Consider the following 19,237-nt stretch of genomic DNA (forward strand, 5'->3'; position numbering starts at 1 on the left):
GGCTACCCCTGCTGTAGAACTGAAACAGAGCTTTCCAGGCTGTCAGGGAACTGCCATCGGCTCAGGGGCAAGAGGGGAAAAGCTGGATGGATTACAGAGAGCCCCAAAAGATCGTAGAAAGCAGCACCTCCTCAGCAGAGGACAGTAACCACACCTCCAGTGGAGAGGAGCTGCAGGGCTCGGAGGAGGCGAGGCGGTGCCAGGACACCTTGCCTGAGCAAAGCGGGGAGGAAAGAGGTCCTCCGTTACCCACGCCCTCCCTGCGCAGTAGGCTTCCGCATAGAGAGGGGAAGCGCAGATTGGGCGTCAAGAAACTACTCTGCTGGGGAAGGTTTAAGGACTGTCCACTCACAGATTCTGCCAGTGAATGAGCGAGCGCTCTGCATGGTGAAGGGTTTTTGGCACCAATAACGAGGCTTTACAGCCGACCAGGGAGGCATTTGCCTGATTGCTCTCGAATAACCCCCTGATAGCCTTACACAGGCTAAATTCAAAATGCTTTTTTGATCAGGTTAAAGACAAAGTGGATTGGTTTCAATATTACCAGATTAATGAATTATTTAAGTTGGATAAGAAAAACAGTTTTGCAAAGGAAAACACCAAATTGGAAACGGAGTTGTTAGATACTAACGTGAAAAATTTGTCTAGGGTGTATAATTTATTGTTGGAGTGGCATACAAAGGATGAACAAGTGAAATCTGTGATGATAGATTGGGCAAGAGATGTTGGACACAATATAATGATGGAAGATTGCGAAAGGTTGTGGAAGAAAGGTTTACTGCATGTACGGTGTTAAAGGAAAATATTATGAAAACCCCAGTAAAATTAGCAAAGATCTACCATAAGAGTGATAATTTATGTTGGAAATGTAAAGAAAAAGAAGGCACCTTTTACCATATGTGGTGGATGTGTTCAAAAGTGAAAGACTTCTGGGAGGAAATATATAATGAATTGGAAAAAAATGTTGAAATATACATTTATTAAGAAACCAGAAGCCTTTCTACTTGGGATAATAGGAATGGAATTGCCCAAAAAAGACGTTAGACTGTTTTTTTATGCCACAACTGCAGCGAGAATTTTATTAGCCAAAAATTGGAAATAACAGGAAATACCAACAGTGGAAGATTGTCAGATGAAGATGTTGGACTTTTTGGAGATGTCCGACCTTACTGGAAGAATCCGCGATCAGAAAGAGGAGAAATATCAAGAAGGTTAGAAGAATTTTAAGGAATATCTTGCTAAATAATATAATATAATATAAGTGGAAATACTTGCAAGTATTAAATTGCCTTAGGATTAAAGTATGTTGAATTGTATAATACTATGGATTGAGATTATGATGAAAAGAAAGGAAGTTAGTAATTTGAACTAGTTAATTATATTAGAAAGTGAATATTGGAAAATTGCTAAAATGAGAATGAAAATCAGTTAGGAAGTATTCAAGGAAGTCACTTAATAATGGAAATTAATTTGGATTCTGATTGGAAGAAATTTTATATGTTGGTTTGTTTTTCTTTTTATATGTTTTGTTTTCTTTTGTGTTGTGTTGTATTTGTTATAAACTTGGAAAATTAATTTTTAAAAATTGGAAAAAAATAAATAAATTCAAAATGCTTTTGCATTTAAAGCCCTTTGCAGCTTAGGACCAGGTTACTTGAAGCACCAGCCGTGCCCAGACAGGTATTTGTCCATACTCTGTATCCTTAGCAATGAAACCCAGAAAAAGGGTTCTGATACCTAAAGGCTGTACCTAAAATACTGGAGAAAGGACCCTTTCAGCGGCTTGCCTGCCCGCTCACTCCAATTTCTTTCTGGTGCCAAGTCAAAGTATTGGTTGTTGTTTTCTTAACAGGCTTTCAAGCTTTTAAAACTTTTGTTGCGCTTTAAAACACCGATAGCAAAACACTGATTTGCTATCCAAGAGGCTGCTTTTAGTGGATTTCGGTTTTTAGCTTATTTTATTGCATCAGTTATTTCACAACATACGATATTTTATTGTGAGCTACCCTGATAACGTATTTTAAGGGCTGGCCCTCGTATTAGAAAATGACTATTAAATAGACTCAAAGCAGCCCGCAATATCAAGTTTTTATTGACTGAGAGAGTAAAGTAATAAAACTGTGTCCGCGGTTTCATTTCTACATTCCTGAGGAGGAATTCTACTTCTACAGAGAGCTTCACACGCATTTTTTTCTGCAATCCCTACTGGGCCCTGAAAAAGTTGTTGTTGAGGTAAAAATAATTGATTGGGGTAGATGTGGGGCTTCGTGGCTCAAACCTCACTCTTAGACTGAAATCTCAAACACACTTTCTAGGGACTAAATCCCATTGAAGCAAGGTGGAACTTCCTTCCGAGTACATATGCTGAGGATTATGCAATTTGCCGCTATGCTACATCAGATAGCTGCATATACTAAATCTGGAAGTGCTTCGCATGAAAGGGGGAAAGGATAAAAAAACCCTGACTTTCCAGTGCATTCTGAAAAGGACATGTGTTGCCTAAAAACGTGCAAATTTATCTAGCTTCACGCGCAAGGGACTTCCTGAATTTTCAGCTATACACAACAAAAATGTGGTGTGTGTGCACGTGAGTGAGACTACTAATAATCTCACACACATACAAATGTGACCTAGTCAGGAATGTTTGCATTCAAAATTGTTACAAAAACTTCCCTGTATCGGAAAGTTTTTAATGTTGGATGTTTTATTATGTTTTTATATGTGGCTGGAGAAACCTGGCCAGATGGGCGAGATAATAGTAGTAGTAGTAGTAGTAGTAGTAGTAGTAAGGGACTTGAAGCAGAGCAAGGCATCTGTAAAGATCAGGCATAGGCAAATTTGGCCCTCCAGATGTTTTGGGACTACAATTCCCATCATTCCTGACCACTGGTCCTGTTAGCTAGGGATGATGGGAGTTGTAGTCCCAAAACATCTGGAAGGCCGAGTTTGCCTATGCCTGGTAAAGATGAACTGAATTGCTGGATGGCTATCCCTTCAAGAAAGGAGAAAAGAACGAGGGAATAACTGTTCCCCCAAGGCTGTGTTTTTCCATCATCTGGCAATCAGCGGCAGGCCAAGGGACTCTATTGAGTGTGTCCGAGATAGAATTACTTCTGCCCAATATGGGATTAATTCCCCACACAAGATTATCTGATAGATTAACAAGAAGCAGCGTTGTGAATTAAGGCCAGTCCTCTTGCGTAACTCCAAAGCCCCACGAAAGGGCGTTTGAGGTAGCCAAAGAATCAAAAGAGGTGAAAGCATGTCCCAGGCAGCCAGCAATGCTGGTGTAAATTCTGCACTTTACAGAATCTTGTGTGTGGTTTATAGCGAATATTAAGGAAAAGCTGTGATCAATATTTAAAATCCTCTTTTTTAAAAACTAGACTCAACCACAACTTCAGTGAGACTATGCATATTCCCATACATTCACAGGATGCTGCAAAACTACAGTGCGTGAAACATAGTTAATTTCTAAACAGAGAGAGAGAGAGAGAGATTTTTCCAGTTAAGGCTTCTTAGGTCTGATTGCAGTAATAAGCAGAACAAAGTCCTGAAGTATTAAAATCAGGAATGAAAAGGAACAAAGTTAACAAGTTAAGATTGAAATGATATTCATGAAAATCCCAATTTGTCACTATTTGTTACAACCAGCACAAATACTGCAAGTTGCGAAAAAAGTCACTTACTGAAGTTAATTAAAGCTCTATTAAGCTCAAACCTATTCCCTAGGAGAAACACAGAATATCGCAGAAGACATGTACTACAACAACACAGTATTTCCTTCTGTATTCAGGGTGCCAGGTAGTGATAGTTTCTTCACTGTATTTTTTTAAGAAAAAAGAAAAACAACCTGTAAATCACCACTTGAGGGTTTTCTCCATTGGTCTCTACGAAAATGTTTCTTAATACACATTTTGGGAAAGGACTAACAAGAAAAAAGGTATCAGTCAGGGCATTGGTCACAGAGCACATATTTCAATAGTGCGATTGATCCCTTGGCAGAACAATTCTTTGTTCATTGATTTAAAACATCAATCTGATAATTGGCAGGAAAGAATAATGAGATGGATCCTTTAAACTCCATAGTCACATCGAAAGTCCCCCTGCAGAGCTGAAATTAATTGATTCATCTCTCCACAAACTGTTAACAATTTAAATGCTTTTGGACTTGGTTTTGATCTTCTGTCAACACTTCCTTTTTACTCAAAGATTTATGGAAGCGAACACAGTAACTCAGTTACTCTGCAAAGAATAGGAAAAAGGAAAGAAAGTAGACTGTGCAGTTGTTTCATAATATGCATGTCTGGAAGGGAAAAGCTAGCATGGAAACCAAGCGAACTAATGGAGTAGCAGCAAAGTGATTCGCCATTCTTCCATCAACCTGCTCGCCTGCCTGCCTGAAATCCCTATCACCAGGTGACTTGTTAAATACAAGACTCCATACGACACCTCCACAGGAATATTTAAATATATATATTTTTGGCAGGAAGTAAACTATTTACCTGATCTCCTGTAGTGAGATCCATGACAGTAGCATCTGGTGGTCTGTTGGGTGGGTTCACCGTGACCTGGAAGTAAAGATAAATAAGCACTCTGCCCCTGTTCTTAGCGACATTTTATGTCTGGTTGTTTTGTATGTTACTCAGTTTTGAGACTCGTCTTTCTAAAGGAGCCAGGCACCACCAGCCAAAAGCGCTGAGACTAGTACTGCAAGCACAGAAGTTCAAACGGAGTACGTTTTAATGCCAAACAGCATAGGGAATGCAGTTTTCAATGGCTGCTAGGCCAATTGTATGTTCCTTCATGAAAATGGTCACTCTCAAAGATGCTTGAGAACTTCTCTTGTCTTTTGCTACATGCACAAAGGTGGAAAGATACAGACTCGCCCACTATAGAAGAATGGCTGATGAAACTATTGGACCTGGCTGAGACGGAGGAGAAGTCTAATTACTGACATTTATTAAGGATTGGAAATTTCTTATGGACTTTTTGCGTGAAAGAAAAAACGAACTTGTCATAGCTAGATTTGAAGACTGAAAAAATACTGGTTTATAGAAGATAGGATGTTTGGATCTTAAGGAGTGAATGCTATATTTAGCTGGAGCACAGAGAGCTGGAATTCCTTTTATTCTTCTTTATCCTTCTCTAATCTTTCTTTCCTCTCTTTCTCTTTCTCTAGGTTTCCCCTTTCCTTTCCTTGTCTTTTCTCCTTTCTGTCTTTGTTCTTCTTCTTTTTTTAGACTAAGTAGTTGTTTCATGTCAGCAAATTATAATAATATATTTTGTAAGGGGCATGTATTTTTGTATCTTTCTGAATAAGTATCAATCGTTTTTTAAAAAATTAATCATGAGGACTTAATCATGAGGGCTGCCTGTTCTCCAGGCATGCAAAGGTCACCCTTGCCTCAGAGGCTTTTAGGAAAAGGGGAGGAGATGGATATTGAGATGGCATGACTTGAGCTGGAAGAAAATCAGTGGGGGAGGGGAGCCGAAGTGATGTCACGCATATGGCATCATGTGTCCGACAGGGGTGAGGGTGATATCACATGCACATCATGCGTTCCAGGTGTGTGATATCATGCACGCGTGACGTCATATCATCATGAGGAGCTCAGCAAGGCACGGCTTCAGTGGCCAGGGGCCTCTCTCTCTCGCTCAGAAGAAGCTGACCACTGAAGCTGTGCCGCACTTGGTCTCCTCCACCCCCTCAACATTATGAGCGCCTGACCCTCTCCCCACAGATATGGAGGGGGCCAGACACCTCAGCCCTATAGAGTTGGGACCAGTGGTTTCTACGGACAATCCCACATGCCTCCTGAGGGATGTTGGCATAGACAGAGTTGTGAGGGCCAGGCAAGAGAGACCTGGATTCAGATTCCAGGCCTTAGGCCAAACTTTTCATATTGGTGACAAACTTTTTAGACATGCAACATTTCGCAACACAGTAATTCAGTTTTACTAGCAAACCGGAAGTTGAATCAATCCCTTTCCAGCCCCGGGAGGAGCGTGGGGAGCATTCGCGTGACACACCTATGCACTGCAGCCGACACACAATTTGGAACGCTCTGGCTTTAGGCTCTCTATCCCTGGTTCAAAAGACATTTTGAATTCGTTCACAGATTACCCATGCTGCGCAACTTAAAGCTCCTATTACCTTGGTTTTCTCAGACGAGCGTTTCCCGCCAAAACCGCCAGCTCCGACAACAAAGACGGAGAACTGGTTATAGCACAAAAGGTCCTTCCCAGAGTATGTGTTGACTAGACAAGATCAGGACAAAAAAAAGAAGCATTTTAGTTTAACTGCAAACAACATACCCTCCTTTCTTAAAATACAACCCATAATGACATAACTGCAGGGTATTAGCTGCGGCTTTTTTTACAGCATGCTAAAGTAAAAACTAACATAGTGTTGAGCGAAACTAAGAAATCAGCGGAGAACTTTTGACTTAAATTTTCAGGGAACTGGGTGAGAAAAGCTGCATAGTTCTTTTACTCTATTCCTTCTGCCCAGTGCTATTTTTCTAGAAAAGGAGGCGCCAGAACTCACCATGGACACCTCCCTCATTCGCTTAAAATGGCAATGGCGCCCACCTGAGAGGTGTCAGAACTGTGTTCTGGCTGGAAAAAAAGCCCTGCTTCTGACTAAAAACTACTGAAATGCCCCTCCTTTTCACTGCCCTGACCCAAGTTTATTAACTGCATGAGGCCACCTGAACCTTGCGGTCATTTTCTAAGGGGTCTTCCTCCATGTCCCCCTACCTTCTGAAGTTATGTTTGGGCCCATACACAGACAATTTCATTTGCCTGGGCTTTTGTCATTTAATATAAGCTGGTTATATGCCTTGTTGCACTTGTCTTGAGATTATCTTCACCCACACTCCTCTACTTTCTGGAATTCTGCTATTTTACATGACAAGCTGCATTAGAAATCTCTACTAAAGAGTGGCATAAGAATATTTGAAATAAAAGACAAGCTTTGTGAATACAGAGTAAATACAATAAATATGGGATTGGTTGTGGGGAGGGGTAGGCCCCACGAAGTCTTCACTGGGGGAAAACCCAGAACTCTTATATCCTAAACCTATAATGCATTCCAGAACATGCACAAACAAACACACTAACCACTTTTGGGGGTTTAAAACTAGGCTGGCAAAATATCAAGGCCAGTTCACATATGTTATGCCTTTAGATGCGTGGCAAACCCAGATAATATTGAAATTGCCCTCAGGGCAAGACAAGAATCCAGTAGCTGTTGCAAAGCCTTCCTCCAAGATGGCTTCAAGGCACCACTAGGAAGGTTCCTTCCATTTTAAAGGCTCATTTCTCTGCCCATTTGCTTTTAACACATAGTAGGAGAGTTACCATCCAAGAGAATAAGTGCTCCTGAGCCTTTATCTAGGATGTCAGCAATAGTGGCCTCCGAAGTTAGTTTTCCTAAAATCGAAAAAAAAAAGGGGGGGAGAAAGGAAATGACACAGAAGTAATACAGAAATACTTACAGGCCTCCCAAGAAAATCAAAAGCTAAAGTTTGCAATATAAAATCTCCACACACCCAAGAATAGCGTGGCATGATTTGAATTTTGGATCAAGTATATTGTAAAACATATTAAATAGTGAGAATTGAGCTGGAAGGTGAGAACAGAGCCTTGGCCCCTGACACATGCATAATACAATAAAAACCTCCCCTTGAAGGGAGAGGATATGAGAGTCAGTTCCCTGGATAAAGAATGGGCTGAAGGCTGTTTTTTGCAGGTAGAGAAACTCCACGTGAAACTCTAGAGATCATGAAGAATAATACTAATTACTCTTGGTAAAAACACCAACAGAGTGCTGCACCATATATGTGATTTTATCATATATATATATATATATATATATGCAGGTTTTGGTGTCTTCGGGTGTCTTCCCGTGTAAGAGTTGGGGTGTCTAGGCGACGTTTCGACGAGGTCTCACTCGTCATCTTCAGGCTGGTGCTTTCGGCTTCTTGTTACTAGAACAGAGCAGGATCTCAGTGTTTGAGTTCCTATAAATACTGTTGAGGGGGTGTGGTGTATAGCCTCCAACGTTCTGGGCAGAGAGGAAGTTCCCAGGTTAGTGTGCCTTTTCTTCTTTTGTTCATTAATTACTTGAGGGATATCTTGAGTGATTTCTTGAGTGATATTCTGAGTACCACTTAGGAGGGTCATTAGGTGTGGATTAGTTGCTAAAGCTTTCGTGTCTTGACCTCTTGAGCTTGTGAAGAGTTTTTCTGAGAAGATGGCTGTACTGCACTTAGTTGTGCTCTGGCTTGGCTTCGTGTATAGGGGCGAGCTGTGGTTTTGTGCCCTGTGCCAGCCAGATCTGTGTAGGGATTGCAGGGGGGTGCAGCATCCGGAGGTGCCACTATGGTTTGGCTACTGGATGGTGTCTGTAATTTATCTGTGGAGAGGGTCTGGGTTTGGGTCTGGTGTGGTTGATTGGAGATGGCGTTCTGTGTGCCTCTGGTTCTGGTGTCGGTTTTTGTGGGGAGGGCTAATTTCCAGATGTCTGGCAGGCGGGACGTGTCGTCACGCTTGTTCATGTTGTGAGGGTGTTTCTCTATCTCGATGGCTTCCATGATTATTCTCTTGTGGTGATGTTCCATGTTAAAGAGCAATTTGGAACACAGATCTGGCTGGCACAGGGCACAAAACCACAGCTCGCCCCTATACACGAAGCCAAGCCAGAGCACAACTAAGTGCAGTACAGCCATCTTCTCAGAAAAACTCTTCACAAGCTCAAGAGGTCAAGACACGAAAGCTTTAGCAACTAATCCACACCTAATGACCCTCCTAAGTGGTACTCAGAATATCACTCAAGAAATCACTCAAGATATCCCTCAAGTAATTAATGAACAAAAGAAGAAAAGGCACACTAACCTGGGAACTTCCTCTCTGCCCAGAACGTTGGAGGCTATACACCACACCCCCTCAACAGTATTTATAGGAACTCAAACACTGAGATCCTGCTCTGTTCTAGTAACAAGAAGCCGAAAGCACCAGCCTGAAGATGACGAGTGAGACCTCGTCGAAACGTCGCCTAGACACCCCAACTCTTACACGGGAAGACACCCGAAGACACCAAAACCTGCATTCCTGTACCCGTGAAAATCTACGAAAGCAAATATATATATATATATATATATATATATATATATATATATATATATATACACACACACACACGCATAAAAACACACACAAATTAATTAGGGTTGCTGAAGTCTTACCCGATGTTGGCAGAGGTTTATACAGTTCCAAATATTGCTCACCATGTAACACCTATAATAAGACAGAAATTTGCATCATTTGCACTGCTGTCAGAAAACTGCAGTCTATACTGCTGCAGTTTTTAAAACGATATAAAGAGATTAAGTATGTTTACTTATTAATTTTTTTACTGCGTTAACACATGACAATGCAATGTATCATTATTTTATATCTTTATATTATATTATATTATATTATATTATATTATATTATATTATATTATATTATATTATATTATATTAGACCCTCAGGTAAAGACAGTCTATTATTTGGTCTGGAAACGTGATGTGAAACAAAGCACAAACACTTAGGTTGCTTTTCCTCAAAAGGGTTTGCACTTTGCCCATTAAGAGGAATAATAGTTATATGTTTTATGGCCTTGTAAATTTTCAGTCTGAGGTGGATAAACTATCAGATACATAGCCGCCATCCCTCACCTTATTCTGTTTAAAGAGTAATTCTTTGTCTAATTCACACTTTGCTTCCATTTTGTTAAACAGGTAACACCTTAGGTATTCTTCATGGTGTGTGTGTGGGGGGGATCTCACCTCATTATTAACATTATCTTTGCCCTTTAACTATTAAAGAAGAAGGTTTGAAGTCTCTGGATGCTTTCCCCGGGCCTCTCATGGGTCATAGGAGAAACATGATGCAAGTTAACGGTGAAGAATTTGTGGCCTTCCAGATAAAGGAGCCCTGGATGGTTAAGTCCAGTCAAACTTGACTATGGGGTTGCGGTGCTCATCTCGCTTTCAGGCCGAGGGAGCCAGCGTTTGTCCACGGACAGCTTGGTGCAACAGAAGACCATGACAAGTGCCAGAGTGCAGGGAAACGCCATTTACCTTCCCGCCACAACAGTACCTATTTATCTACTTGCACTGGCATGCTTTCAAACTGCTAGGTTGGCAGGAGCTGGGACAGAGCAACGGGAGCTCAGCCCATCGTGGGGATTCGAACCGACAACCTTCTGATCGGCAAGCCCAAGAGGCTTGGTGGTTTAGACCACAGCACCACCCACTCCCTCCAGATACTGCTAGAGTCACACACCCTTTCAGCCCCATTCAGACTGGCCAATTGTGAGGGGTGAGGGGAAATGTAGCCCAGAAAAATCTGGAAAGATGATAGGTTCCCTACCCTGATGCAAGTGAAATGCATAGCACATTATTTTCAGTTTCTTTGTTCCTCCTTTGTATCATGGCTGACATTGTAATGTTGAAATATTGAGGAGGTCATGAGTATTTCTTTACCACTCGCATTTGGAATTTGCCATGTGTTGCAATCGGTTGGGCTTGCTAGGCTCTAGTTTTCATCACTGTCCAAAGTTTTAACGGAATGTATCATCTGGGGCAACAGCAAATGAGGGCAAAACAGACTGCTTCATTTCAAAGCCAAGCTATATTGACTCCGTGTTTACTACTGATGATTAATACATTAGATTTTCGTGTATCCAAAATTTCCCCCTCCGTTGCTAAATCTGCATCTGCTATGCATGCTGTTTCATTTGCTAACAGTCTGGTACATAAAATCAATTCAATTGTTGTGGCTCACACTCACCTTAGTAAAATCAATATTAAGTCCTGGAACGCTAGACAATCCACCATCGAGCATAGAGGCCTGAGCTGGTATAACTCCAAAGCTTGGAAGACAGCAAAACTCTTCGCTTCCCTCAAACAGGAATTTCAGGTGGTCCGGATCTTTTGTTGACATGCCCACGCCAAGTGCATACAAGATGGGCTGCAAATGGCTGTACTCATAAGACATTGTAGGCAGCTTTTGGCCAATGCTCTGTGACTGTGGGTATTGAAAACAGGAGCGCACATTAGTATTACTAATTTAGATCTTCCGTTCCTACCAAAAGCAAGCTCAGAGTGATTAACAAGTAGTCTTTGGTGAATGAGAAGCACCTCAAGGCAAAGAGAGAAAGCTGTTATAAAAGGTGAAGACATTGGATTTTCTCTCAGGCCATATGCACGCTAAAAATAAAATAAAATAAAACACAAACGTGTACAGTGGTACCTCGCAAGACGAATGCCTCGCAAGACGAATAACGCGCAAGACGAAAGCGTTTTCCATTTTTTGAGTCGTTCCGCAAGACGAATTTCTCTATGGGCTTGCTTCGCAAGACGAAACGTCTTGCGAGTTCTTGCAAGTTTGTTTCCTTTTTCTTGAAGCCGCTAAGCCATTAATAGCCGCTAAGCCACTAATAGCCGTGCTTCGCAAGACGAAAAAACCGCAAGACGAAGAGACTCGCGGAACGGATTAATTTCGTCTTGCGAGGCACCACTGTATTAACTAGAGATGGAATCTGTAGCCATTCTAGATGCGGTGGAACCACAATTCCCATAATCTTTGACCCCTGGCAAAGCTGACTGGGTCTGTTGGGAGTTGAACATCCACCAACATCTAGGGGTGCCACAAGACGCCCATCGCTGCTTCCAATTTATAAGATGCTCATTTGTTTTACAGTCTAATAAGTTTTATGGGTTCCCATGTATGGCTGAAATATAAATAAGAAGGAAAAAATCCTACTCAATCCCATGCAGAGTGAAAATCTCATACAAACGTACTAAATTTGATTTCAACCATTAATAGGTCAGCCGAAAGAGGAAAGTCTTCACATCACTGTATCAAAAGCTGGGAAAAGGTAAACGATGTGTGAGAAAATGTATCTAGCTCCTCCTTTCTTGTATATATAATATAGGGACACATACTCAACCTGAATACCAGTCAAGAACGCAGCAACTCATTCTTAGTTGATCTTCAAAATGGTAATGGGAAATTGAGAAGAGATAATCCCTTCCGGGTGCCAGTTAAATATTTTGTACCGATTCTCTTTTAGGACAACTGTTCTACATCTAAACTACAACGGCTCCAGGGTATCGCAAAACTAGGATATTTCAAAACTCGGTGCCACTCCACTTGCCTGAAACAGGGTCCTCCAACTCCATCTAAGGCAGGTATGGCTAAACTTGGCCCTCCAGCCATTTGGGACTACAACTCCCATCATCCCTAGGTAACAGGACGAGTGGTCGGCGATGATAGGAATTGCAATCCCAAAACAGCTATAGGGCCAAGTCTTACCATGCCTGGTAAGGCAAGGAGCAGCAGAGAACACTGCTGTGGCTTGTCTTTGTCACCACGCTACCTTGGGGTGTGTTTTTTTTGGGGGGGGACACTGCCTTCGCTACCCCACTTTTACTCCATTCAAGCCTTCCCTGAACTTAGGGAAGCTGCTCTCGAGCCAGTGGCTAGCCTGGAAATCCAAAACTCCATTTCCCCCCCATGGTCATATTTTGTGGAGAAAAATTAGAAGCTACCTTATACAGTGGTACCTCAGGTTAAGAACTTAATTCGTTCCGGAGGTCCGTTCTTAACCTGAAACTGTTCTTAACCTGAAGCACCACTTTAGCTAATGGGGCCTCCCGCTGCCGCCACGCTGCTGGAGCACGATTTCTGTTCTCATCCTGAAGAAAAGTTCTTAACCTGAGGTAATATTTCTGGGTTAGCGGAGTCTGTAACCTGAAGCGTATATAACCTGAAGCGTATGTAACCCGAGGTACCACTGTACCAATGCAGATCATTGCTCCTTCAAGCTTGCTACTGTCTACACTTGACTCTCAGCAGCACTCCAAGGTTTCAGAGACAGGACATACCAGCTCCTACCTGGAGATGCTGGAGATTAAACTGCAATCTTCTGCATGTAAAGCATATGCACTGAGCTACAGCCTTCCGCTTTCCCCAGTGAGACAGTAGCCCATTAGGGACAAATAACCTTAAGGTAGCACATATCTTTGTCCACAAATTATGCCAAGCTCTTCAAAATGCATGTTTGCTGCACACACACACACACACTTAAAGAGAAATGTGATGCTAGATTTAAGCAGCTGCGGTACAAAACGAAACAGAGGCATCATTTATTTTTAACTTTTTGAAAGAGATGTTACTTTGCCTTACAGACCAATGCCTGGAGAAATTACACCTGACTAGCAAACCTGCAGAACTAGAGTGTCTGGATTCTTCGGAGAAGTAGTAGCAAATTCTCTAGTCTAATCAGTTCTCATAAATGTTACTTTACACTATGGAATAGTGTACAAGGGAACAGTGTGGGGGAAAGCACTGCCTTCTCCAGCTCACATTTTAAAGTTGACCTTTTGAGACAGTACACTGCATCTTCCGATTCATGTGTCACAGTAGCTTTTTCTGGCTCCAGGCAACGGAATATCTTCAAGCCAAGTACCTTGCAGAAGCATTTTTTACTTACAGGGTCAAAGCCTGTAGAGGATCTCGATGCACTGTAGCTTGTGGGATTGGGGGAGACATCTTGGGATTCTATTTGACTTAACACATCATTCAGCATGCTGACTGATTCTGGAAATACAGAAGGGAAATGGTTTTGAAACCACACACACACACAAAATTAAGTTTTTCCACAGCTTCATTCCAAGCAAAAATACAACCGTTACAAAATGCTAACATGACACTTCAACCTCACTTTTGGGGAAGTCCCTTATTCTTGAAGTTAACACAGTGCCTCCTAACCATTCATATGCTTTACATTGCACTTGTTAATGTGAACCCTCACATATTAATTATAGAGGTTCCCAATGCTGTCTGTGGGCTCCAGTGCCTGCCAGTACAGTCGTACCTTGGAAGTCAAACAAATCCATTTCGGAAATCCATTCAATTTCCAAAATGTTCGGAAACCAAAGCACGGCGTCTGATTGGCTGCTGGAAGTTCCGGCAGCCAATCAGAAGCCGCGGAAGCCCCATCGGACGTTTGGGTTCCAAAGAATGTTCGCAAACCGCAACACACACTCCTGGGTTTGCGGTGTTTGGGAGCCAAAACGTTCGACTTGCAAGGCATTCGGGATCCAAGGTACGACTGTACTTCCTACAGGGTCTGTTAAAGGTCTCAGTAAATACCCCTTCAAAAATCCACAATGTGAGAGATGCGATTTGCTCTTTCTTCTCAGTTCCTGTTTCCACTGGCTTGGCCTCTGCAACATAGAAAAACCCATCTCCCCTTAAACATGCCAACTTTTTGCTGGGTTACACAATTGGACACCAACTCTTCCTTCTGTTTTGAACAGAGGAAAGATGTAAATAGCTTGTTTCTGTGAGCAAGAATGGTGGCGGCTGGTGTGGATGCCGTTTTCCCATTGATGGGGGGGGGCAGGCCAGCACTATTACGTGGTCCTATGATCCCCTCCCTTGCACTCTTTTAGACGTAGCAGTTATTTTGTGTTACGCAGCACATCCCACCAGCTACATTTGGAGTTGCGACACCACCCACCCCGCCCATGGCAGCCATTTTAGGACTGTCACCCACAGCACACCTCACCCCAAACACCCACCCCCTTCCCTCACAACCTGCTAACTGTTTAAAAGAGTGGAGAGTTTGGAGAACAGTTTGAAAAAGAACTTTCGAAGTATGCCCCACTATCTTTTAAATATTGCTTAAATTAAAATCAGAAACAATCAGTATTAACTTAGTAATCAAGACACAGGAGAAAGTGTACTTGAACTGGCAAATTAAAAATACTTCCAGGTATCAGCTTAGCACCATGAACTATTTGAACACCTCTTCCAAAGCTGGTATATTTTTAGTTTTCCAGTACTTACATCAAAGGTCTAAGGTTTGTGGGGGTTTTTCTATGTTTAGCATCTCTATCAACTTCTATTCTTTTCCCCACATACAACTTCAGAACACACTAATCTGCCTTGCATTTGTGCCAGACTACTCGCTCATCTAGTATTATCTCCATATATATATATATATATATATATATATATATATATATATATACATATATATGCAGGTTTTGGTGTCTTCGGGTGTCTTCCCGTGTAAGAGTTGGGGTGTCTAGGCGACGTTTCGACGAGGTCTCACTCGTCATCTTCAGGCTGGTGCTTTCGGCTTCTTGTTACTGGAACAGAGCAGGATCTCAGTGTTTGAGTTCCTATAAATACTGTTGAGGGGGTGTGGTGTATAGCCTCCAACGTTCTGGGCAGAGAGGAAGTTTCCAGGTTAGTGTGCCTTTTCTTCTTTTGTTCATTAATTACTTGAGGGATATCTTGAGTGATTTCTTGAGTGATACTCAAGAAATCACTCAAGATATCCCTCAAGTAATTAATGAACAAAAGAAGAAAAGGCACACTAACCTGGAAACTTCCTCTCTGCCCAGAACGTTGGAGGCTATACACCACACCCCCTCAACAGTATTTATAGGAACTCAAACACTGAGATCCTGCTCTGTTCCAGTAACAAGAAGCCGAAAGCACCAGCCTGAAGATGACGAGTGAGACCTCGTCGAAACGTCGCCTAGACACCCCAACTCTTACACGGGAAGACACCCGAAGACACCAAAACCTGCATTCCTGTACCCGTGAAAATCTACGAAAGCATATACATATATATATATATATATATTATTTTGGGATTTTTACATACATTATATTATCTCCTTCCAATTTTTAAATTCCCCGTACAATTTTCCTTCCCCTCCCTTTCCACCCCCCACCCCCAATATCCACTGGAAGGGTTCAAACTATTATCCTCAGCCACAGGCATAACGTCTTTAGTTTCCACCGAATGTCTTTTGTTCTAGTAGTTTCAATCCATTGAAGATAAGAGTTCCATCTGTTCCTTATCATGGTCGACTTGAGCTTCCATGTTGTTTCCTGTGACATTACTGGGACAATGTCCGACTGGGTAAGTTCAAACAAATAACTATTCCATGCCTCTACTGTCCATTTTTCTCTATCTTTCCAACCTAAAGCTTTGAAAGTAAACTGGTCCCCTTTCTCTATAGCTGCGTTTCCAAGTATACCCATTGTCATGAAATCAAAGTCTATTGAAAGCTTCACTTTAAACAGTTCATTAATAACCTTTGGATTTTATTCCAGAATTCCTTTACCTCTGGGCATTCCCAGTGCATATGGGAAAACCATCCCTTGGCTAGTTTACAGTGCCAAGAGTTAGAATTCAATCCTGCTACCATATTAGCTAGCTGGGCTGGAGTTCTGTACCATTTTAGATTTTTTAAAAAATTCCAGCTCTCTAAATTTGCTTTCTTTAATCTCATCTATTCCTTTCATTAGGGGACTTAGGTGGTGCTGTGGGTTAAACCACAGAGCCTAGGACTTGCCAATCAGAAGTTTGGTGGTTCGAATCCCCGCAACAGGGTGAGCTCCCGTTGCTCGGTCCCTGCTCCTGCCAACCTAGCACTTCAAAAGCACGTCAAAGTGGAAGTAGATAAATAGGTACCACTCCAGCGGGAAGGTAAACGGCATTTCTGTGTGCTGCTCTGGTTCACCAGAAGCGGCTTAGTCATGCTGGCCATGTACGCCGGCTCCCTCGGCCAGTAAAGCGAGATGAGCGCCGCAACCCCAGAGTCGGGCACGACTGGACCTAATGGTCAGGGGTCCCTTTACTTTTACCTTATTCCTTTCATTGTCCTTTCAACCGTTGATTCGCTAACTTGTTCTTCCTGTGTTATCTCCATTAAATGGCAGTGAATCTCCAAAAGATCAGGCAGGTGTCTCTCCCAACCCTACCTGCAGATGTCAAGGATTGAACTTGCAGCTTTCTTGATGCCAAGCATTTGGTCTCTCAGTATGCTATGACTCCTTCTAGTATTATTCAAAAGCACGACTTCTGGTACAAATAGCAATCTGTCACCTATTCTATTTCTCTAGGCCTACCGATTGTCTGGTATGCAATTTCCTTCTCCGCTTCTTGGGAGTATCTTCTGCTATATATTAATTCTCACAGGGAACACAAACAAGAAGAAAAGGGGCGGGGGAGAGAACTGCAATAGCACAGAGCGCTGACCTTCTGCTGTCTGGCATAGGAAACTCAACTCCAGTCCCAACCTCCAGCATTTGATTTGCAATGATATTTTAGCACTTGAATAGGCTGCGGAACTTGTGTTATGCAAGGTCACACTTCCAGTGTCTCCAACCAAGATGCTAAGGAAATTGGATTACATGAATTGCCTGAAACTTAAGTGCCCTGTGGCGGTTATCAAGCCTGGGCATTAACAGTCTGACAAGTAAAAAAATAACAGTAACCAAACTCACTATGCTAGAAGCACTAATGGTGCATTAGGCAAAAGCCAGAAATGAGCATTACTACAGTGGTGCCTCGCAAGACGAAAAGAATCCGTTCCGCGAGTATCTTCGTCTTGCGGTTTTTTTGACTTGCGAAACAAGCCCATTAGCGGCTTAGCGCTATTAGCGGCTTAGCGGATCAGCTGATAAGCGGTTTAGCGGAACAGCTGATAAGCGGCTTAGCAGATCAGCTGATAAGCGGCTTAGCGGCTTAGGATCAGCTGATAAGCGGCTTAGCGGCTTGGGGAAAGGGGGGGGGGAGGGAAAAAACCCCGCAGGAACTCGCAAGACATTTTTGTCTTGCGAAGCAAGCCCATAGGAAATTCGTTTTGCGAAGCACCTCCAAAACGGAAAACCCTTTCGTCTAGCGGGTTTTCCGTCTTGCGAGGCATTCGTCTTGCGGGGCACCACTGTATTATGATTATTTAAAGTATGTATTAAATCACTGCTCTTCTCAAAAGGAGCTATACAGCAGAACTAGCAATGCAGTATGATGGCTACAGCTATACCTTGGGAATAGTGGTTTGAATCTCACCTAGCATTTTCTCTTTCTCTCTACCTCCCTCATGGAGCTGTTACGAGGCTAAACCACCAAACCGCAGAAAGAGGGGGAGGGAAGTCAAGTTTTGAAATGTCAAAATGATTGTAAAATTTGTGAAATGTATAGAGTTAGTGAAATATATAAACTTGAAAGGTGTGTGTGCGCGCGCGCATGTGCGTGCGTGCATTTCTCTCTTTCTTTTGCCAGCCTCCTGAACACTGAACGTCTCTGCCAGGGAAAAGGGTGGGCAGCAGTGCCAGCACAGTAGCAGCACCAATCCAATAATCCTGCCCATGCCATGCCTCCCTCCCTGTGTCTCATCCTTCTCCCAACCAACAGCAATGCTCAGTGTTTGGAAGATAGGTGTACAACGTTCCCTGTCAACCTCTACTTGCCAAGGGCCTGGTCCCTTCATGAGGAAATAAGATGGGCCATTAAACAGAGGACTAGAACAGAGGTGCATGCAAGCCTTGCCCCCCATGTCCCCAAGCATGCCAGCTACACTTTAGCCCCCCCCCCCACAACTAGCAGAAAGGTCTGAAAGGGTTCAAACATGCTTTGAATCTCTTCCCACAACAAGAAACCCTGAGAACGTGCTTGAAAACCTTCAGACTTGCATGCTGACTGTGTGAAGATCTGAAGAGCAGCTGGACACATGGGGGGGGGACTTGGGGGGGTGTACCTCTATCCCTAGGGACGTGGGTGGCACTATGGTCTAAACCACTGGGCCAAGAGCTTGCTGATCGGAAGGTCAGCAGTTCAAATCCCCGCAATGGGGTGAGCTCCCGTTGCTCGGTCCCAGCTCCTGCCAACCTAGCAGTTTGAAAGCACATCAAAGTGCAAGTAGATAAATACGTACCACTCCGGTGGGAAGGTAAACGGCGTGGTTTCTTCAGAAGCAGCTTAGTCATGCTGGACACATGTCCTGGAAAAACTGTCTGTGGACAAATGCCAGCTCCCTCGGCCAATAAAGAGAGATGAGCACCACAACCCCAGAGTCGTCTGCGACTAGACTAAACTGTCAGGGGTCCTTTACCTTTACCTTTTACCCCTAACCCAGTTTAATGCTACACATATTTAGGCAAATGCCTGAACATGCATAGAGTGGCTTGTCAGAAACTGCTATGTGATCATCAGAGCCTAGAAGGGTTTTAAAATTTCATTTGCCACACACAAACCAACATAGCATACTGCCGCCCAAACTTTTTGCTTCGGTAAATTTGGAAGGTCAATAGAGGACCGGCTACCGAATCAGCTTCCATCTAAATGGTGGGGGGTCAAGCATAAATTAAT

The 19,237-nt window shown here is 42.8% G+C and overlaps 1 protein-coding gene and 1 long non-coding RNA gene across 2 annotated transcripts in view; one reads left to right on the forward strand and one right to left on the reverse strand.

Annotated features, from left to right (window-relative positions):
• Positions 1-19,237, forward strand: part of LOC308597875 — a 991,146-nt gene that overhangs the window by 948,344 nt on the left and 23,565 nt on the right. The window lies entirely within an intron of this gene.
• HSD17B4 (hydroxysteroid 17-beta dehydrogenase 4) overlaps positions 1-19,237 on the reverse strand; it is a 74,773-nt gene that overhangs the window by 27,863 nt on the left and 27,673 nt on the right. Inside the window, exons 12-17 of the mRNA XM_081213686.1 lie at positions 13,553-13,659; positions 10,846-11,082; positions 9,252-9,303; positions 7,366-7,437; positions 6,158-6,261; positions 4,506-4,571 (exon numbers count right to left, since the gene is read on the reverse strand). Of these exons, the coding sequence (XP_081069812.1) occupies positions 4,506-4,571; positions 6,158-6,261; positions 7,366-7,437; positions 9,252-9,303; positions 10,846-11,082; positions 13,553-13,659 (638 nt within the window). The remainder of the gene's footprint in view (positions 1-4,505; positions 4,572-6,157; positions 6,262-7,365; positions 7,438-9,251; positions 9,304-10,845; positions 11,083-13,552; positions 13,660-19,237) is intronic.

Source organism: Podarcis bocagei (assembly GCF_964188305.1).
Source record: "Podarcis bocagei genome assembly, chromosome: 11".
NCBI classification, from domain to species: Eukaryota; Metazoa; Chordata; class Lepidosauria; order Squamata; family Lacertidae; genus Podarcis; species Podarcis bocagei.